General features: G+C 33.6%; 1 protein-coding gene across 2 annotated transcripts in view; it reads left to right on the top strand.

Annotated features, from left to right (window-relative positions):
* Positions 1-24,165, top strand: part of LOC145278088 (interstitial collagenase-like) — a 295,194-nt gene that overhangs the window by 226,741 nt on the left and 44,288 nt on the right. The window contains exon 1 of one of the 2 annotated variants that reach the window (XM_080130354.1): positions 9,263-9,331. The exons of the other annotated variant lie outside the window; for it this stretch is intronic. Coding sequence (XP_079986480.1) covers positions 9,296-9,331 — 36 coding nt within the window. The 5' untranslated portion in view covers positions 9,263-9,295. Of the gene's footprint in view, positions 1-9,262; positions 9,332-24,165 lie in introns of those variants that run through there. 2 annotated transcript variants of the gene reach the window in all.

Here is a 24,165-nt window from a genome sequence, read left to right as displayed (position 1 = left end):
TTTTCGACATTATATTATTTTTTTTACGCTATCGATTTTTTCCTGATAGCCGAAAGAGCTCTTGAGAAACCGCCGCCTATTTTATTTAAAATTGTATATAAATTCTCTACCTCCTAACATTTATATATATATATATATATATATATATATATATATATATATATATATATATATATATATATATATATATATATACGATAGTGTGTGTGTTCTTAAATCTCAACCAATGAAATTTGCCGGAAAGCATGACACAAAAGAACACACACGCTATCATATTAATATATGGATAACACAAAGCCTTAAATGGACAGAGAGAAAGATATCGATAGAAAAAAAAAACATGGGGAGGTATAAGGAAGAGTAAGAGACTACTTTGAGATTTTGTCTATTTTATTATATATAAAATGTGCTTTGTGAGTTTTTATTAATATAATTTTTGTAAACAATATATTTTATATATTTTAAACAATATATATAATATATTTATATAATGTTTTAAACAATATATTTTATATATTTTAAACAATATATATTGCATATATATCACATATATAATACACATATTACACATCTTACATATATATTACATATATATTACAATATATTACACATATTACAATATTACAATACACATATTACAATATAATACACATATTACATATATATTACAATATATATATATTACATATATATTACATATATATTACAAAATATTACACATATTACAATATTACAATACGCATATTACAATATAATACACATATTACATATATATTACATATATATTACAATATATATATATTACATATATATTACAATATATTACACATAATGCAATATTACAATACACATATTACAATATATTACAATACACATATTACATAATATAATACACATATTACACATATTACATATATATTACGCATATTGTAAACATTATATTTTATGTATTTTAAACAATATATATAATATATATTTTATATATTTAAAACAATATCTTTTTGAAATTCTGTCTATTATATTTTATATAAAATGTGCTTTGTGAGTTTTTATTAATATAATTTGCATTTATATAATTCGAATAAGAAATTTTATACTTATATATATATATAAAATTGAATAGAAATTTATATAAATATATACATAATTTAAGTTCGAAATTATATAAATATATATAATTAGAAGACGAAATTGTATAAATATATATATATATATAATTTAAATTCAGTATTAAATATATTTATGTATGTCATTTACAATTATACAAATATATATATATGATTTTAATTTTAAGTTATATAAATATATACATGAATATTTAATTTGAAAGTATATATATTATTTGAATTTAAAGTCATATTAGTATATATATATATAAATATATATATTTATATATATATATATATATATTTATATATATATATAAATAATTTGATTGTTAAATTATATAAATATATAATTTAAAATTATATAAATGTGTATATTTATATACGTCAAGTATATAATTTAAATTTAGAATTATAAATATATATAATTGTAATTTGAAATTATACATATATATCATTTTATTTGAAATTATGTAAATATATATTTATGTAATTGAAACTTATATATATATATATATATATATATATAAATATATATATATATATATATATATATATATATGCCAGTATCTGCGGATTTTGCATGCATTTTAATGAATAACGATTTTAAGAAAAAACGATAAATGTCAACAAACCTTGTTGTGTTGGAGGAGTGTTTTCTTTTCTCCTTATTATTTAGGCGTATAAATCTTTAATTCTCCTGATGTCATTTTTTCCAAGCGTTGTTTGTCCATTATACCAAGGCGTCATAACTGAACCTTCAGTTTTGTCATGTGATAACCCCAACGCGTGTCCACTTTCATGCAAAACCAATGCATCAAGTTTTACCATTTTGCCTTCGCCCTTGCCTTTGCTTTTGCTTGTTTTATATGTAAATTTTTCTGCATCGTCGAAGTGCATGTGCCCGCCAAAAAGGAATTCTGAAGGGTAGAATGCATGCGCCAAAGTGCCGCCTGAAATGCAGAAACACATACACGCTATAATTGTCACTCGACATACGCAGCAACATCAATATGAGGTGCCTTCAATAAGTTTCCAGACATTTTGTAATGGCACTTCTATTGATAGCACTCACATGAAACTCTAGTCCCATTCTGAAGTGATCTCTCTCGGCTGCAATGCACCTGTTGTAGCGTTACAACAACTTATAAAAAGCCTCATGGATCCTCGTTACGGCCTCTTTCATCTTTTATGAATTGTCTAATAACGACAGCATCTAAGGTGTTCTTTGAGCTTAGGAAATAGCCAACAGTCACAGGGAGCAAGGTCTGGACTATAGAGAGGATAAGATAGAGTTTTGAACTGGTGCGTTGTCCTAGTGGAAATTTCACTGATACGATTTGAAGAATGCTAGCCTCTTCCGAGGAAATCTCTTACGGAATTCCTTAAAAACTTAACATAGTATTCCTTAATGACTATCCGTCAAGTGGGAAGACAGTGCATGTAGACCATGTTTGTGCTGTCAAAAAGGACCATTATAAATTCCTGGGTGGATTTGCTCTCTAGCCTTCTTAGGTCTTGGAGAGACAGCATGCTTCCGCTGGGAACTTTTTTCTTGGTCTCATAGCAGTGGACCCAGCTTTCATCGCAGGTCACCAGAGCATCATCAACTACGGGATCTGAATTGATCAGCTTTACCATCTCCCTGGTGTCAAAACAATGTCTTTCTTTCTGATCTTATCTGAGCACATTTCGCGTCTTCAGTTCCTCGAGAATAATTGTGTGTACAGTTCCCACACTATTATCACATTATCAACTTATTGTCTCTATAGACACTCGACGGTCTTTACCCATGAAATTTTTTATTTGGCCAACTTCCTTACTACTCCCACACCTCTCATCGTCCCTCACATATTCTCTGCCTTTTTGAAATCTTTTATTCCACTCAGAAACTGATGCTCGATTCATGAAAGATGGTCCAAAAGCCGTCTGAAGCATTCCATAGGTTTTATTGCATATCTTTCTTCTAAGGTATCGTTACGTTACGATTGTATTTTTTAAATTCGCTAGCAGGTTTTAGTAGGGTGTATTCCAATTCCTGCTGTAACTGTTCAGTTGTGCCTGAAATCATAAAATTATTCAGTCATCCCATAATATGTATAGCAAGGGTCCATGACAAATTTAAATGCATGTACAAAAAAATCTGGAAACTTATTTAAGGCACCTCGTACTTAATTTAACACATTGCTGGAGAAGAAAAATGACAAAAAGGGGGGACAGAAATAAGAACGTATAATAAATAGAAAGAATATGTTTGGATTTGGAGTTTCACTACTTGTTTTATGTCATTGGATTTGCAAACTCACATTGTCTAAACCGAGATCAATGGGTTACTACACACACACGTTCTTGCCGACAAACACACACACATACGCGTGTGTGTATATATATATATATATATGTGTGTGTGTGTGTGTGTGTGTGTGTGTGTGTGTGTGTGTGTGTGTGTGTGTGTGTGTAGGCAGCATTTTTCTTGGATACATACTTCATAAAACAACAGTGACAATTCCCTTTTGTTTCTTTTCCGATACATCCTTCCGAGTTATTATTATTACTTTTTTCGAAAAATTGCTAATAATAATAATAATAATAATAATAATAATAATAATAATAATAAACAATAAATACTATTATTAATAACAATCATTTATTTTACTGTAACCAGATGTATCCTAATTATAATGTTGGCGAAATATAACCAAAAATATCCTACATTTCTAGGCTCCATATAATATTTTGCAATTATATATATATATATATATATATATATATATATATATATATATATATATATATATATATACTAGCATGGGTGCCCGGCGTTGGCCGGGTGCTTGGATGTGTGTGTTGAGCAAAAAAAAAAAAAAAGTTGTTGTAGGAAGGTAGGCTCGAACCCGTACCGCGAAGGAGGAAAAGAATGTGAAAAACGTTACGTCTTTGCTGTTACGACCACCACCAAACCGGCTAGACAATCGAAAAGAGGAGATGACTTTCGAAAATATCGGCGAAAAAAGCGACCCCTCCCTGTAGAAAATTGCCCAGTTGAGAATGAAGAAATTAATGTTTTTAGCCAATTTTTCGGTATTTGTCGTCTGAAGGGTCGAGCTTCAAACGATACTGATCTTGTGAAAATCCGTCGCCTCTGCCGAAAGTTTTAGGCAGACATGCAAACATACATACATACATACATTTATATATTGATAGCTGAAATTTTCGACCCAAACCGATTAAAAAGCTGCCCTATCTCTGAATACCCTTTATGTAAAATTTCAAATGTTTAGACCAGAAATTTTCTATATATATATATATAGTGTACGCACTATAAACTAAATTGAATATGACTAATTAAATTGAGGAATTCGTCTTATTTGTTTTTGTTTTATTTTGTTTTTTGTTTTTCCGAATAACTGTTCTTATCTTGGGTGTCATTTCTCAACATTTCGGTCGATGTAACATCTGAACTTCTTCATGTGTATCTTGTCGAACTCAGGAATCTTTCTGTCAAACTAAAGAATCTTCAGGTAATTTCAAACGGAACCCTTTAGTAAATATACGGGGGTAGCATGCTCCTATTCTGTCAGCCATGATTGAGCAGAAATCCTAAGTAATTTACAATTGCATTTTGAGTAACGCCCGGATAAAGTACTTGGTAAATTCAGTTGAGGTTGAAGGTTCAATCCTCTGTACAGGCGACACTCTTAATACAATTACAACTAATTAGGATCTTAATTCAGTCATGGCTGACGGAACAAGAGCATTCCAACCCCGTGGATTAATTAAAGGGTTTAGTTTGTAATTCCGTGCAGAGACCCAAAATCAAAAGTAACATTTCCGATTTCGACAAGATAAAGCTGAATAAGGTCAGAGGTTACATCGACCGAAACATTGTGAAAATAACACTGAAGATGAGAACAGTAGTCCAGATAATCCAAATAATATGGATAATAAATCCTCATCTCAAAAAATTCAGAAGCTTTGTAAACAAATGTGTGTGTGTGTTTTTAAAGAAAACATGAAATTTTAAATAAAAAAAAGCTATTAACAACATACGAGGTCCATCCATTGGATAGACACAGGGTGGATGGTTCTTGGTGACAAATCTAATTTCCATATTGGCAACGCGGGAATCCACTCTCTTAAAGGTCAATTTTGAAGGACCTTCCCACACAGTCAGCGCAGCGGTTACAGCACTCCTACAACGGAAACCATGGTTTTAATCAAACGATAAACACGGGTATCATTTTCGTTATGTTTTTTAAAATCCATTTGATATTTTTTTTGAAAAGTAAAACTGATAGAAAAGTGTAAATAATTACCGTGTGTCACTTTCGCTTAGATCCTTTGTGTAACTTATGATATTGTAGGTGATTTTTGAAATGTTCCATCTATCTAAAATTTTAAAAAAAAGCAGAAACGTAGGCAATATTTTAAAAATAAGTATATGTGCTTCACATCAAGATTGCATAAGACATACATGTGTAACATAAGACCTGTGGACCAAATTTAACTCCCAAGGCTTTTATTGTTACATACAGAAATCTTTAATAATGAATATAATTTTAGAAAAGTATCTTACAATTCCAACAAGATTATCTGAAATATTGTTATTTTTCCACAGGAATTGTGAATACAAGTATGGCGCACTGTAGACTCTATTATTTACGTTCTTAATCTTTTGTTATAAATAGTTGGAGAATGCAAATAAAAATAATAGTCACGCATAATTAAGTATAGCTGTTAATATCGTAACACGGTGGTGTTTGTGTTTTTTTTTTGTTTTTTACAAGGTAGTCATCACTTATCAAGGCCCGGAAGCCACTCGGGGATAAGGGTTATTGCGTGTACAGTACGTTAGTGTTGGAGATTTGATAAAGAGTCTTACTTAAGGAGGCGATTCATCGGGAATTTGTTCACATTGGACTTGAAGACATCCAGGTTGTAGTCAGGTGGGAAACAGGCAACCGGAACAGAGTTCCACAGGCGTGCACTTCTAAGAAAGAAGCTTTGTTCATTGAATCTACGTTTGGATTTTGGCACAGATAAGAAGTGGGGAAAATTTTTGACAGTGGTTTCAGCTAGGCGGGTGTTTATCGTAAAAGATTGGCGAGGGGGACCAGAGATGTGTGTTCAGACAAGCACCTGCCATGGTAGTAACGATAAAACAAAGACAGGCTCGCAATGTCTCTCCTGTGGGAGAGTGGTTGCAGGGAAGAGAAAAGGACATCACCCACTAGGCCACGAAGTCTATTTTCTCAAGGCAGGATAGGCTGTTTTTAGCAGCTCCTGCCCAGATGTGGCAGCAGTACTCCATCCTTGGACGTACTTGGCTTTTATACAGATAGAGAATTGCATCAGGGGTGAGATATCTTCTGGAACTGTAGAAGGATCCTACCATTTTTCCAGCGATCTTGGCAACTGACTTGATGTACGTATTCCATTTCAGGTCAGGGGTAAAGGTCAAGCCCAGAAGCTTATCAAAACATGGAGCCTCCCCTAGACGAGAGCAACTCATATCAATTGATGCTAGATGGGGATCAGAGCGTTGATGATATAAAGATAGGAGCTTGTTTTAGATGCATCAAAAGTAACCAGCCACCTCCTCCCCACTGAACCACGCGCTCAAGATCAGAGGAGATAGAATCTGGGAGAATTTTGTCATTTACGGCCTTTGATGTGTTGCCATAGATAGTCGTGTCATCAGCATAGACGTCAACGAATGATTTAAGTATGTGCTTTGGGAGATCATTGATGCATATCAGGAAGATAGTTGGGCCTAGGATGGACCCCTGAGGGACTCCAGCATTAATATTGATGGCCTCTGATTTCTGCCCATCAACCACTACTCTTATGAGCCTATCGGAGAGAAATGATTTTATGACCGAGAAAACATTTCCAGTCATACTGTAGCTGGAAATCTTGTGAAGTAGGCCCTTATGCCATACCTTATCGAAAGCCTAATGTATGCAGAGTAAAACTGTTTGCTACTTTATGTATTTTATTGCATTTTCACCCCAACCAAGGCACAGTGTCACTTTGATGTAAGGGGCTACTATCTGGGACATGATTGCAAGGAGCTGAGCTACAAGATGTCTGTTTACATTACACTTGAACTTCTGCATGTCAGTACAGTCAAGGAAGCAGGAAACCAGAAGGGAATTGCAAAATCTAGTAGTTCAAGAGAATAAACTATTATAGTAGAAGGATTTCTGGCAGGTTTGTCAGGAGAATTATAGTAGAAGGGGGTACAAGTGATTGTAATTCATCGGAGCACCTACGACTAAATACTTGCAAAACATGGAGAGGTATTAACATTTTATCGATGGGACAGAGTTTGAAATCTAGCTGACAGTGCGAGGCCTATTAGATTTGCGACTCTCTTTTGAACTCTGTCTAAGAGTAAACGACTAGTAGTAGATGGACCAGCCCAAATATGGCAACAATACTCCATAATTGGCCGAATATTGGCCTTGTAGTGGTACAGGATACTCTTAGGTGTCAGTATTTTTCTAGTACGGTAGAGAGCACCCACATTCTTTGCAGCAGCCTTGCTAATGTCCTCTATATATCTGTTCCAACTCATGTTCCCAGTTAATGTTAAGCCGAGGAGTTTGAACGAATTACTTTCAGGTAATGTATGGCTATTAGTGGTTGAGAAGGTTTCTTATAATTATTAAAGGAAAAAGCTTAGTCTTGGCAACATTGAGTGTGAACATCCATTTTTGTATGGGGATGCGTAATTAAGTACGCTGTAAGTGATGAGTACGAAAGATGTCGTACAAGTGTTCAGTTAGTTTCCTATCGTAGACAGATGAAATTGAGATTGCTGTATTGATATAGTAGATGATTGACTTTTAAGTTTCTTTTTAATATAAAGAATTTTATATTGAAAATCAGGCATTCATCAAGGAATAAAAATAAATAGTTGAATATATATCATATATGGATGTGTAGGTACATATACATATTCTATAATTATGGCAGTGACCCTTGTCCAAACTGCGAAGACTTAATTTAGCTCACAAAGATGTCAAAGGTTGCCCATGTATGGTGTGATATTTTTTTCTGCATATATAATTGTGTTGAAAATTATGGAAATAATATTTCCACGTGAATAATTTTCATCATTCTATCGAAGTAAAAAAAATCAAACTTTTAAGAAAAATCTTCGAAAACACAAAACACTTCATACGGAACCAACTTCCACAATAACAAGAAAACATTACACCTTTTTCGCAAGTGTGTGCATATTTATTCACAAACCATGCGAAAAATTCTTCATTTAAAATGATAACTCATAAATACACAACTCGCATCATTTGCGGTAATTCTCTTTCATCTATATAAACAAAATAATAAATATATACACGTGTGTGCCCGTGTGAAAATATTTAAACTTGTCGACGTGTTTCTATTACTTCTGCGCATGCTCAGATTCATGCATAGTATGGAGTGGTTTAATTTTTAATCTTTCTTTTCTATCTGTCGATAGCTCACACTGTAGTGAACGCGGCTGGGACGCTAAACATTTTGATTTCGATGCTAGCTGATGGCACTCTAGTCATTTTTATTTTTACTTTTGAAATAAGTATTTTACGACCGGCAAGTTCCCCACCCACTTTCAACTTCGAACGCTAACAACAGTAATAAAACTCATGCTTATAGATTAAAGTTTTAAGTGGAAATAATCTTTAAAAGGGAGGTAACTTATAATAAATTCATGGAAGTATCACTAAGAAAAAAGTTAGTTAATAAATAAAAACCGTTAAGTATGAACTCAATTGACAATAATAGCACGCATAGTTAGAGATTACGATTGAAAAGAGATTGACACCGGTTTGGTGAGTTTGCTTCTTTCGTTCATAACAAAAAGATTACAAAATTACACTTAATAATTTTTTCTTACTAAAAAAAAAAGAAGAACGATTTAATAAGTGGAAATGACGTAATTTTCAACGGTATGTGAGATCGGCATGTCGTGTTCAAATACTATTAGAGTCATAGACGTCACGTTCACTAATCACAAAGGTATAAATAATTCATATATTTGAAGATCAGCTTTGAAAATATTGGCTTACCATTTGCTGGTCTGTGTATTTCGATATCTTTCATTCCACAACGAGGCTTCAACATAACTTCTCGAGTCTCTTCATCTGTTACTCCAGTCACCTCCAAACCGGCAAATTCCTGAAATGACCTTTAGAAGGAAAGTGAAAAATAATTTTAAGGTCAGAAACAACTTTCTATTAAATAGTTTACATGTTTCCAAATGGTTTTCAAATTTCGAAGTATCACGAATTTCTTGGTTTTTAGGATTAATTTAATGCTTGAAAAATCTCATTTTAATTATTATAGTTAAAAGTAACTCTTACTAAGTTTCTGTCTCGTCTTCTTACTCACTCTCTCTCTCTCTCTCTCTCTCTCTCTCTCTCTCTCTCTCTCTCTCTCTTTTACTGTATGCTGTTCGATTTCACTGCCTTCTTTTACACACTTTCTATCACTCTTATTTCAATCTCTCTCTTTCTCTCTCTCTCTCTCTCTCTCTCTCTCTCTCTCTCTCTCTCTCTCTCTCTCTCTCTCTCTTACTGTATGCTGTTCGATTTCACTGCCTTCTTTTACACACTTTCTATCACTCTTATTTCAATCTCTCTCTTTCTCTCTCTCTCTCTCTCTCTCTCTCTCTCTCTCTCTCTTACTGTATGCTGTTCGATTTCACTGCCTTCTTTTACACACTTTCTATCACTCTTATTTCAATCTCTCTCTCTTTCTCTCTCTCTCTCTCTCTCTCTCTCTCTCTCTCTCTCTCTTACTGTATGCTGTTCGATTTCACTGCCTTCTTTTACACACTTTCTATCACTCTTATTTCAATCTCTCTCTTTCTCCCTCTCTCTCTCTCTCTCTCTCTCTCTCTCTCTCTCTCTGTGTATTTATTAACAAAGATAATTAAACTAACGATAAAATAGAATATTGGAATAGGTGACTGTAAATAATGCAGTTAAATTTGTTGGTATCATTAGGGATCAAAGTCCTCAGAAAGAATTCCCAGCAATTAGGTTCTCTCAACTCGCAATTCTTAGTCTCAAACTCCAACACACATGTCTAAATCTTACATTAGCCCAAAAAAGAAAAGACCCACTCTCTCCGATACAGGTTTTTTATTTGAAAAACCGACTCCATATTTCCCCAAAATCTCGTTACCTCACGAGACTACCAATTCATAAACAGCAGGAACGGCCATCTTTTTTTGTTGTTTATTTTTTTTTGTCTTTTTTCCTTTCCTTAAACCGACTGCACGTTGTCACGTGTCAGGTTTTTACTACTTTTTATCCACAGTAGGAAATATCACCACGTTAGTAATATTATTTAGCGTGACACATTTCCACAGTATTGACGCCCGGCGCGAACAGAAACCTCGCGATATTATTATACCACATTAAGGCAGCACAGATACTCCTCTTGGACTCTAACCAGAAGATCAAGCGGATATAATTTTAGCGACATCATTTTTATTTATTTATTTTTATTTATTTTTTTACATCACGCTTTCGGTGATCGGGAGATCCTATTTATTAAATAGAATGATAGAAGGTGATAACCTACTACGAACATAAAATTAGAATATATCTATATTCTAATTTAATGTTCGGAGTATGTTATCATCTTCTATCCTCCATTTTTAATAAATAGGATCTTCCGATCGAGTAATTTATAATCTGGAAACCGTGACACACATACATACGGACGTTAAAGGTACTACGTTATTAATATATAGATATGAAAATCCTAATCATAGGGAAAAGCTCAATATTTGAGATAGAGCAATAGAAAAATATGGTACGACTCAAAGAAAAAATTGATTGGTCAGATGTCGAGATGCACATAAAATAGTCCAATAGAATTAGTGATGATCTAAATGGTTTAACGGTCAATATAAATTCCGAAGGTGAAAATGACATCATATTTACCGTTAAACAATTTAGATCATCACTATTTCTATTGGATTATTTCACGTGCATATCTGCATCTGACCAATCAACTTTTCTTTGGAGTGGACCACATTTTTCTATTTTTCTTCATCGAGCCTAGACTTCATTTAGAATATCCTTTTAACCCATAAATTTTAGCATTCATATAAACTTTTATACAAATATAACTTATTGTAAAATATATAGTCTTCAATCTATATGCTAACCAGCAAAATGTATAGCCTGCCTCCATGAAATAAGAAAATTTTAGAAGTTTTTTCTTCCTTATTGAATAATAAATCGTTGTAATTTCTAATTTACACAGTTTGTATTTAATTCATTATATATATATATATATATATATATATATATATATATATATATATATATATATATATATATACACTTGTGCCCGATATTATTCATACCCCCCTTGAAAATCGAGTTTATTAGGTGTAACTTTGTAAGAATTTATTGTTTACGTCCATATTGATACATATTCTTAATAAACCTCTTCTGATCATTTTCGTCATTTTAAAATCTCGGGATACTTGTAATAAAAGAAATATACAGCTATTTATAAAATCTGCAATGTTCAAAAATAATCATACCCCCTTATTTTTTCAGTATTAATCGAGTTTCTGACTGTTTGTTTCCTGTTTGATTCTTATTTTGAATGCTTTTATACAACCTTTGATTAATTTCATTTCGTTTTTTGCATTTTTCAGAAATTAAAATGATATCAACTGAAAACCAATAAAAGAATAAAAATTATTAGAATGGGGAAGAAAAAAGAGCTTAGTAATGATTTTAGGACTAAAATTGTGAATTCACATAAGGATGGTTTAGGTTACAAGTCAATTTCCAAGAAATTTGAGGTCCCTACAGCAACAGTACAGAGCATCATCAAAAAATTCCAGAGCCACCACACAACAAACAACTTGATTGGTAGAGAAAGGAAAAGGAAACTGTCTGCTAGAGCCATCAGGAATATTGTAAGAAGTGTTAATGCAAATTCAACCACCACTACTAAGGACATTTTAGAAAATCTGGAGTCTTCTGACATAAAAATATCAAGGCAAACATTGCAAAGGACTCTGCATGAAAATGGTCTGAAAGGAAGAAGACCAAGAAGGACTCCATTGCACACCGGAAAACACCTTGCAGCACGTCTAAAGTTTGCTAGGACCCATGTGAATTCTCCAGAGTCCGTTTTCTAAAGTATTTTGTGGACTGACGAAACAAAAATTGAATTGTTTGGCCATATGGATGCTTCTTACGTTTGGAGGAAGAAAGGAGAAGCTTACAACCCAAAGAACACCATACCCACGGTGAAACATGGTGGTGGTAGCCTAATGTTTTGGGGCTCCTTTTCGGCTAGTGGTCCAGGTAGTTTGGTCAAGATAGATGGAACCATGAAGAAGGAGCAATATTTGGAGATACTCCAGAAAAACATTAGACAGGATGCGGAGAAGCTCCATTTAGGACCAAACTGGGTCCTTCAACAGGATAATGATCCAAAACATACTGCCAAAATAGTCAAGAAATGGTTTGAGGATAATCAAATTAATGTTTTGGAATGGCCTAGCCAGAGTCCCGACCTGAACCCTATCGAAAACCTCTGGCACATATTGAAAACTGAGGTTAAAAAGCGGAAACCTAGAAATTTGAGGGATTTGGAGAACTACTGCATTGAAGAATGGTCAAAAATCAGTGTTGATGCTTGTAAAAACCTTGTTGATAAATATCCAAAACGGTTACAGACAGTTATTAAGAATAAAGGGCATGCTATTGACTATTAGTAAGAGAGGTATGAATAATTTTGAACTAGTGCCATTATTGTTTTTCTTTGTATAATGTTTCAAACTTGCATAATTTATTTATTTGTTGAGTTTAAATTAAATGCTTATGCTTTATTTATTGTTTGAAATCCCTTTAATATTGTCTACCTTCTGGTTTGAGCAATATTCTTATAGAAATCTCAAAGATCCGAGGGGTATGAATAATATCGGGCACAAGTGTATATATATATATATATATATATATATATATATATATATATATATATATATATACATATATATATATAATGGAAATCGTCTCAGACAAGGCATGAAGACCATTTATATAAGGAGTTAAAAATAAATATCACTTCGAGATCAAAAGCTCGTGAACGATAAGTGTTAGATAGATTGATTCCGGCGGTGAAAACAGCAATTCTTCCCCTTTGTAAGAGACCTCGCTCAAGGAATGTGATTACTAAAATACAAAGCAGGGGAAGCAAGAATTGCGAGGCTACTGAAAATAAACACAAAGTCTTTAAATACGCTCTTAGAAATTACAACGTCCCGAAGCAGTACCTATAGCGGCTAGCATTCCTAAATAGTAACCAACCTTGGACTGACAAGGCTCATCGTAGCTTAACTTCGGTGGTCTAACGAGAACGTGTGTGTCCACATGGTAATGCCGAATATGAAACCTGAGGTCTATTGTCAACTCTGTCCGTGGCATTCAATTAAACCGACTGAGATCAACAGTTCCAAAAATTATGGATAGTACTACACAAGCATTCATCACTATAAACAATTCATTTGTGTGGATTTCGGATAACTTAATTGCTGTGTGAACCTCATACGTTGAAATCAGCGAGAGAATTCATTTATAATATATGTATACAGTGGCTTCCGTCAGTCTTGACAGACTGTAGATATCCACTGTAAGGGTGCCTGGGCGTGAAATTTGTGCGGCAAGAGTTGCGCAGTCTCCAACCACACATCTCCCGGGTTACCATTGTTGCATACCAGTGACAAGTTGAGGTACAGGACGACTGAAAACAATGCCGAGATAAGTGGAAAGCACATCAAGCGCCTAGAATTCCAAAATGGTCACCCATCTGGTGCTAGCAAGAAAACCTTTAGAAAAACTTTTATACTATCCAGAAAGCTATTTTGTTTTATTAAGACATTTGTTGATTTAATATATTTCTCATTCTGTGGAATTTCCACAGATTTTGCTAAAACACACACACACACACACACACACACATATATATATATATATATATTTAAAAACAAAACGGTATATTACATCATGGCTTTCCAGCAGTGTTGATCAAACACCACCTCTCTTAATCTTAGAAAAAAAAACATGTTACAAATATTAGATCTCGTTTCCCATTCGTAATTACTTTATCTAACCTATTCATGTTATAAAAATGAATTTCTTACCTGTGAGAGTCATCTGTTTCCAAATTCAAAATAGATATATTTTTTTAATTTACCAGTCTTGTATCTATAAGATTAGGATTAATATATATATATATATATATATATATATATATATATATATATATATATATATATAAAGATGGCGTAACGAATTGAAAAATAATTCAAACTTCTCTTCCAATTTTTGGATTTTGTAATTATGCTCATTTCCTTTATTTTCTGTTAAAGTTGATGTTCTTTTTCCTTTGATGAATTAAGGACGGAATAAATTCAAAATTTGGTAGCTTCATAAATTAAAAAACTGGTATAAATAAAAGGTGAAATATAATTGAATAAACATATCCCCCCATATATATATATATATATATATATATATATATATATATATTGAGTGAGATGTAGAGAAAGACATAAGCGTTAGAGATGATACGGTAGTCTTTGTGAATGACTTACCTGATCGCATCTGTTCTGTGTTTCTCATAATCATCTGAGTATTCGTACACATCATTCATGTAGCCGTATCTACGGAGATATTCCTGCGAAAACATCGATTTCTTTCACTGAATAAAGTAAATTCGTTGGCTAAAAAGAAACTTATTATCCTTTACAAAAGAAGATTTACTTAAGGGGGGATAATCCAAACTGGCCAAAGTAATAATTATGAATCCATGTTTATTTATATCTCATTTGAGGGAAAATATTTATGCAATAAATCAGAACATTGCATAAAAGTCTAATGAAATAAGAAAATGGTAGGAAATAATAAAATGATGGGGTTATTAAATGACTACGTTTTATTGTAAGAAAGGATTTGGAATACTAATCAGATAATCGTTTACTTTGAGATAAAAAAAAAACAGTTTCTTTAGAGAAACAACTTAAGATAACGAACTTAATAATATCATCGTTTGTTGAAAGTAGAGAACGGGGTTTATCAGAAATATTATAGACATTACATTATTTGTCTGTATTTTATGATAGAAGTAGCCGATCAAATAAAGGAAAAGCAGAAAAAGAAAACCTATTTTAGTTATTCTGTCTATCTATCTATCTATCTATCTATCTATCTATCTATCGGGACGATGTGATCAGCTATGCCGAGTTGCATTAAGATGCTATACTTTAACTTTATTTATTCTTATGAAATGCTTATAGAATATTTCATTAAACGTCCCCTTTCACATCTATGATAGGTTGTAAAAGCTACTCACATCAACATTTAAATTGTCTGGATATGTTACTTCCTGTTCTGCGTTGCTAGGAGTGACTACTTGAAAAATCGGATTTGCGGCCACTGCAGACCAAGTAATAAAAACTACGAACATTAACATTTTCCTTTTGTTCCTGGTGCGTTCCAAGAGAGTTTCTCCAATAGAATGGTGTCTTGTCAACACATTCCGCTTCTATTTATATACATGTTTGGGAATTAGAATTCCTGTAACAGCTGGATATTTAAAAGATGATGACGTCACATATTCATCTCATCACGCTTTTTCATCAAAACTTATTTCAACTCATTAAAAGGAAAATTCAGATTTCAAACTGATTAAAAACCTTTAAATGATAAAATCATTTACGATTTGTTACTTTTTCTCTAATTATCTTGAGAATCTGAATGATTTCGATGCAATTTCTTTTATTTTGTTTTATTTAAAATGTTTGGTTTCAATGGAAAATATTGATTTTATATTTCGTTTTGTTGTTCTTTTCATTCGTGTAGTGTGGTACAAAATCGAAGCGTGGGTATTGAAAAGCTCGCACCTAAAAGGCTTGAACAACCTCCATCGTAATTCCTCGGTAGGCTGTCTCAGTTCATTGCCAATAGGTCAAAACGAATATTTATATCGTGTTAAAACAATCCCAAAATATATAAGAGTCAAATATGTCCTAAGATAGAGTTCTGTTGTCACATTTGGGAAGATGCTACTCAGAGCACTCTTTATTTCGTGGAAAGAACACAAAACCGACTTCGAAATCGAGTGGGCGATACCCCCTTCTCTTTCCTGCAGCCTCTTTCTTACAGAAGAGAAGTTGCCAGTCTTTCTCTACTCACTCGCTATTTTCATGATAGGTACTCCACTGAGTTCTAATTTATGCTCCCTCACTGTAAAACATTCACAGGAAAAACTCGTTTTCCTACAACCATTGTCAAAAAATCCCCTTTCTACTTCTATGTGTCCCTATAACTAAACGAACCTTCTATGAGCAGAGTTTCTTTCCTAAAATTAACCGTCCGTGAAACACAATAACACGGGCCTGCTTCTCAGCTGACTATAACATGGTCGTATTCAAGTCCAATGTAAACAAATTATTTTGTTTTGCCGTCCTCTTAAATAAAACGCTGCCAGGTTTTAGATATCGTCATCAAATCATTAGAGTATTGTCTCATTGTTACCCTAAAAATTTATCAACCCTAATCGAAGGGATTTTTGGCCTTGATAATTGGTGATTCACGACTACAATATATGATGTGTCCCGTTTTCTTCGACATTTAACAGTTGTTTTGGGATTGTTTTTTTTTTTTTTTTGTTTTTTGACGAGAAAAAATCATCTTAGATATCAGATTCGTATTTTTCGTATATTAGTTTTGAAAATCACTCGACTAAACATTAACATATAAAAAACAAGGTTCAAATTTACTGATCAACAGGGACAAAAAAAAACTTGTATTTTATATGATTATAGTTAGTTTTTTTAATTATTACTCATCGTAAATCTTTAATCGGAGGTTACATTGGTTCAAATGTTGTGAAAATAACATTCAACGTGAGAACAGTAGTCTTAAGAATCGAGATGAACCGAATAATCATATCACACACAGACACTGGTCAATCCAAAGAGAATCACTCCTAAAGGTTTCAAAGAAAACAATTTTTTCAATACAAATCTTTCATTGCTAATAATGGAATATGGTTAAACATATCTACATATTTAGCACTGTTGATCCTGGTCAATGCTAAACTTGTCGACCATTTGGGAATACCAGGTGCTGTATGTACATTCTCCGCTTATCTCGACATTATTCCCAGTTGTCCTGGACTTCTCCTTGCTACTGGACTCAAGCGGTGCAGATTTAGGAGAGGCGTGATTAGGTATTTCGTAACCCTTGCCTCACAATTACACACGCTGCTCTTACAGAGGGTTTCTATTGTTTTTTGGATACTGAACGGAGGTTTCTAAACACATTTCCAATACAAAAAGAAACAATTAATAGCCGTAATCTGTTTCAGTTAGTTCATAATTTTCAATCTAAAATAAAAATATTTTTAATTTAATATTTAAACGAGACTATTTACATTAACATTTAAACTGTTTAATATTTGTTGTTAGAACATTTTCTATTAAACATGACGTAAGATTGTTTCTTGCGCTGTTAGCATCACTTTTTGTTCAGGGATGACTTATTAAAGGAACCCACTTGCTGCCACTACTAAGCAGACAAGAGTCAAAAACAACGAGCACATTCGCACATGCACTTGTATTGAATCTATAATATAAAGCTGAATGTGTGTATGTGTGTGTGTCTGTTCACGAATTGGCTCCTATATGGTTGACTATTTTAAAAAACTGATTACATATAATGATAGATGTATCGAGACACAGGAATGGGCATGTTTGATCTGGCAGAACGGTGGTTCATTAAAATTGTGGGGTCCGCGTTCGCGCCTGATATACAAAGTATGAAAATAAAAAAAAAATTAAAATAAAAACGTTTACAAGTGTTTTTGATATAGATGTGCATAAGAATACTTTGATAAGTATGTTTTAACTTAAATAGGGATGGTATGATAAAATTGTGGGGTGTGCGTTCGCGCCTGGCCTCCATAGAATGGAAATAGGCACAAACTTTAATAAAGATGTTCATATCTATCTGCGTAAGTATACTTTGATAATTATGTTTCAGTTTGAAGAAATATGGTATAATAAAATTATGAGGTGTTCGTTCGCACCTGATCTCCATAGAATGGAAATATGTCACAAAGTTTAACAAGGTTTTTTAATAATAGATCAACAGAATATTGTGATAAGTGTTTCTGTGTGAACAGGTATGGTATAATAAATTATGGGATTTATCTATTTTATTTTTACTTTCATCATATTTTGCTTTGGTTTTGATACCCCCAAATTCAACCCAAATTTACAACCCTTCCTTTTCATAACTTATCATACTTTCATAAATCAGAGTCCATTTTCTGTTTTTGAACTCAGTCAATGGCGGGTACTTTTGCTAGTAAGCAAATCACATAATCGTCTGTCACAAATAAGGACAATATTAATTGCACCTACATCCGACAAATATTAATAATTATTAATTTGTATAATTTGTATTATTTGGGCTGCTGTTCTCACATTTTTGTTCCCAAATCAACTTCGGCGAATACCGAGTAGACGTCTTAAGTAATCATAATATTCTGGCAGGTTACGCGAACCACGGGGAATTGCCGAAATGCTTAGCCAATGAAAATCATAGCAGCTGATAGGTTGCAAACGCTATAAAAAAATATTGCAGAAAACTCAATAAATTTGTAAACATTGATTAAAGTCGACTGCCATTTCAATAATTTTTTGAAAACTGTATAAATTCGTCAGTATAAATTTAATACAGTTGGGACAGATTCTTGAATTTATTTAGAAATATGAAATTGTAGGCGAAAGCAATATTTGCCGCATATGTGCACGTACGTGCAAGTTTAAAAAAAATAAGTGACAAATATCTCGTCGACAGCTGAGATAGAAAATTGGAAACTATCCCTTTATCTCCATATCAGTTGAGATTGCTGAAGTATGACCTGTCGAGAAGCTTTCTTACACTTCGTCTATTTCTTCGTCTTCTTTTTCTTTTCTGTCGCATGTGATTACATTGACAGGGGCTCTACAAGAAAAACTAACCCTAACAGAAATATAACCTAACCCTAACTCAAGATGAAACACAACATAACCTTAACCAAAACCTAACTCTAACCGAACATACAACTTAACTCTAACCCTAACAGAAACACAGCCTTACTATAACTATAACACTATCGTTTCCAGGGGAGAGATATTTGGTTGAGGAACGTCCTGGAACGCAACCAGCTCCCCAGGGGAATAAACGATATCAAACGATAGGCACATGGAAACATCAACACAACGGGTCAATATGTCGTCGTCTATAACTGGTTGGCATGGGTTGCTTCTTAAGTCTTCATTGCGTCGTTGCAGGCAGCTAATGGCAGGGTCTCATGCTGAAATCGAACGCTTGCATTTTTTTTAAATATATAAATGTATTTAACATTTAACAAGTACGAAGCATATTCAGTCGACCCATTAAATGCACACCAAACATATATACCGCGCATACGGGGTGCAAGCTTCAACTGCCTAAAACGATACAATCATATTTCAATGAAGAAAGTGAGAGAAAGGGAATAAAAGAGAGAAATAGAGAAAAAGAGAGCGAGAGAGAGAGATGTTTCATCGTCCATATTTCTTTTTCAAATTATAATGTCAACATAGCTTAACTTTTATTGCGCACTGGATTTATAAACGCCTGTCAATCTTTGTGTGTCGACAGTTTCAACTTTTAAAATAATGTGTCCTCACTAAAATGTGTGTATTTCCCTCCACACAAGTGCAGACCTAGTTAAACACAAGGTTTATTAATGTAGAACCCCCAGCTCCCCCAAAAGGGGCGCTCTCCATTGTGCCACATTACCCTAACAGAAGTACAACGTTACTCTAACTCTAGCCTAACAGATATACAACCCAACTCTAACCCTAACAGATATAAAACTTAATCCTAATCCTAACAGATATACAACCTAACCCTAACCCTAACAGAAACCCAATCTAGCCTGGACCCTAACAGAAATACAAACTAATATTAAGTAACTGAAACACAACCTAAACCTAATCCGAACAGATACATAACCTATTCCTAATCTTAACAGAAGCACAACCTGAGCCTAACCCTAACCGAAACATAACCTTAACCTAATCCTAACAGAAACATAACCTACTTCTAACTCTAACAGAAACACAGCCCGACCCAAACCCTGACAGAAACACAACCTAACCCAACACCTATATTATGTATTCTTGAAAACGAGTATGTACAAAATCCATTAAAATCATTAAAGAACACATTTGTTTGCTATAAGTTGTTTACATTAAATACTTATTTATAAATCTTACCATACGACGAGCATTTTTTCCTTGATTTGAAATTTTTGAAATCCATAAAAATTATTTTTAAAATTTGTTTACTATCAAAGAAATAAATATTGCAATAAACTTACCATGTGCTGAATGCTTTTCTTCATGTGAAATACACTGATAAAAGTACACCTACCCCACAACGAAATATCTGCCATTTCCACCTCCAAGGAATTAACCATTCGTATCTGAATTTAAGATATTATATTTCCGGGCAAACGCCGATCCATAAACTATTAACTTTGTGCGTTTTTGTTTCAGATTTGTTTTTGCTTTTTTGTTTTTTTGTTTTTTTTGTTTATTTTTTGGGTGGTTTTTTTTTTTTTTCATTTTTCAAAGATTTCATTTGGACAATTATATATTGCTTATTTTACATGATTTCAAACTATTTATACGAATGTATTTTTGGTATTTTATTGAGGCAATATAATTTTATTATTACGAGGTGCCTTCAATAAGTTTCAAGACATTTTGTCGTATTGGCATTTTTATTGATCGTGCACTTGTACCGCTCCAACAACTTCTAGAATGTCCCATGAAAGTCCTCTTGGGTGAGTCTGTCAATGATATTCGTCACAGCCTCTTTCGTCTCCTCAATTGTCTCATAAGTTGTTTTTTTCTGAGCTTAGGAAATAACCAAAAGTCTCAGGGAGCAAGTCTGTATTATAGAGAGTGTAAGGAACTGTCTTGATATCTATTTTAGTTAAATAGTCTGTGAGCACCCTTGAGACAAATTTCACGTAAATCTTTCACATCTTCAGTTCTTCCCGCGAGTACATGTGTGTACGTTTCCCACACTGACAAAACAACTGCGCACTGTGTCTATAGACACACGACGGTACTTAGCCATGAAATTTTTTATTAGGCCAATTAACTCTGGTGTTCTAACTTACTTCTTCTACACCTTTCATGATTCCTCACAGACTCTCTGTCTCCCTTGAATCTCTTATGTTACTCAAAAACTGATTATCAATTCACGCAAGATGGTCCAAAAGCAGTCTGAAGCATTTCATACGCTTCTGTGGCATTTTTTTCTTTTTCAAATTTAAAACTGAATTTTATTATATATCGTTCTTCTAAAGTGTCCTAACATCCAGATTGCATTTTTGAAATTCACCAGCTGTGACAATCAGGTTTTAGTAAGGTGTATTCCGATTCCTGCTGTAGCTGTTCATTTGAACCTGAAATCATAAAAATTGATCAGTCATCTTGTAAGATGTATAGCAATAACATACTTAATTTTCAAGAGTCTTCGAGAATTTTAAATGCCTGTACAAAAAGGTTTTGAAACTTATTGCAAGCACCTCGTATGTCATGGATTGATTACAAGAAAGCCTACGACAGAATTTCACAAGCATGAATAATTGAATGCTTAAAATGTACCATTAATAATATTACGAAAACAATTGAAACATGGAGACTGGAACTGACAACAGGAGGACAACACCTGACTGAAATAAAAATACCCAGGGGCATCGTTCAAGGAGATTTCTGAAGTTATTTGCAAAAAGCTAAATGGAACTAGAAAAGCTGATAAACACAATCACAATAATCATCCATGGCATTGGAATGGAATTTGGAATGGAACAGTATGCATTACTGGGGATGAAAGGGAAAACTAAAGACTTCAGAAGGTATCTCTATCATCACTACTGTTTGACATTGCCATGATGCCACTCAGCTATATACTTAGAAAATGTAATGCTGAATACAGGTTTAAAGACACTGAAGAAAGAATAAACCACCTCAGGTATATGGGTGACCTGAAACTGTTCGCAAAAACGAAAAAGAAACGAGAAAAGCTGATAAACAGAATCAGAATATTCAACCAGGACATTGTAGGGGAATTTGAAATAAAACCTACGTACTATTGTATTTGAATCTTCTGGAAGCAGACACCGTTAAATCTATAGAATGAAACAAAATTAGAAAAACTACATGAGAAAAACAAGACAACTCTTAGGAATAAAACTATGCAGTAGAAACCTAATGAAAGGAATAAACACGAATGCAACCAAGAAAATTGGAACCGCAAGATTACAAATTGACTACTTCCCTGTCCATAAAAAATCTAAAGTTGGCATTGACTGGCACCACTAGATAATCGAGAAGGGTTGAGGAAGATTAAAAAACTGAGGACAGAAAGCCTTACCCAGACCCCCACTGAATGAGTGCCACCCAAATTCCAGTGATCGTTGCTAGCTATAACTTAAGGGCAGCGACTGTTGCGATGATGTAAACACTCCAGTGGAAGCCAGTGGATAATCTCTGATGATGTCTTCTGTGAGGACTCCTAGTGAGTACAAATAATAATAATAATAATAATAATAATAATAATAGGAAGAAGAAGAAGAAGAAGAAGAAGAAGAAGAAGAATTGATTCATTCATTCAATTGGTGTCCTGCTTGGTTCAGACATTGGCGTTTATGACTCTCCATTTATCTCTCTCCCTCGAGACACCCGTGAATTCATTGTTGCTAACCATTCACAATCCCATTCACGCTGTTTTCTCGAAAGTGTTTGATGTATTTCCACATTTTTTTTATTTTATTTATTTTTTTTTTTTGCAATTGTACAGACAGTAGTTTGCAGTTTCTTCCTATCAGATAGATGCCCATATTGGACGATCGTCCTAACCATTGTACCTCGAGGGATCTTCTGCCAAACACAACGAAATACGAAACCATGAACAGAATTATTCCTGGTTTCTTCTGTATTAGTTTAGTCACCTGCTTTCCATAACCTCACGTTACCCTGATCGGGGGGGGTGAAGTGGATCCTCGACCTTGTGCAGAGAGCGGAGGGAAGCACTTCAGTCCCACTACTTATACAGCGCCTAGAATACTGAGAGGCACCCATCTGATATTAGCCAGACTAATCGTTGTTTAACCAGTGACTTGGCGGAAACCGGTGTGTCAACGCGATTATTCCGTATATAATAATAATAATAATAATAATAATAATAATAATAATAATAATAATAATAATAATAATAATAATTGCACCAAGCGGCTCGATTAGAACGAACCACAATCAAGCTAAAATAGATAAGACAAGAAAGCAGTAAATGTAGACTATGTGAGCAAAGAGACAAAACAGTAAACCACATAATAACTGAATGCAACAAACTAACCCAAAAGAAATATTTTATACGTGAAGGATCACTTTTCTATATTAATTCAACGTTAAATAAATATCCACTTTATAACCAAGGTTGCCATAAAGTGGATGATCATTTATTAAATTAGTATAGAAAAGTGATTCCCCACTTGTTTAAATAATAATGTACGGCCTTAAAGGCAAATGTCACATAGCCCATTATGCAATTCAGGTCATTAGCTTTGCCACGAAGTTTTATAATAGGATATAAAAAACCTAATTGCAGGATTAAGGCTGTCCAAAATGACTTACAAACAGATTTTTGATATTTTAAGAAAAGAAACTGTGAAAATATCTCTTTTTTCTTTTTTTTTTTTTTTTTACACAGAGGTCATCACTTATCAAGGCCCGGAAGCCACTCAGGGATAAGGGTTATTGAAAGTACATTACGTTAGTGTGGAGATTTGATGAAGTGTTTACTTAAGGGGGTGGTTAATTAGGAATTTGTTAACGTTGGACTTGAACACATCCAAGTTGTAGTCAGGTGGGAAGCAGCCAGACGCAACAGAGTTCCAC

Source organism: Euprymna scolopes, chromosome 6, assembly GCF_053919585.1.
Source record: "Euprymna scolopes isolate OS-2025 chromosome 6, ASM5391958v1, whole genome shotgun sequence".
Taxonomy (NCBI): domain Eukaryota; kingdom Metazoa; phylum Mollusca; class Cephalopoda; order Sepiida; family Sepiolidae; genus Euprymna; species Euprymna scolopes.
Note: the sequence above shows the minus strand (reverse complement) of the source record. Positions and strands in the feature narration are given on the sequence as shown.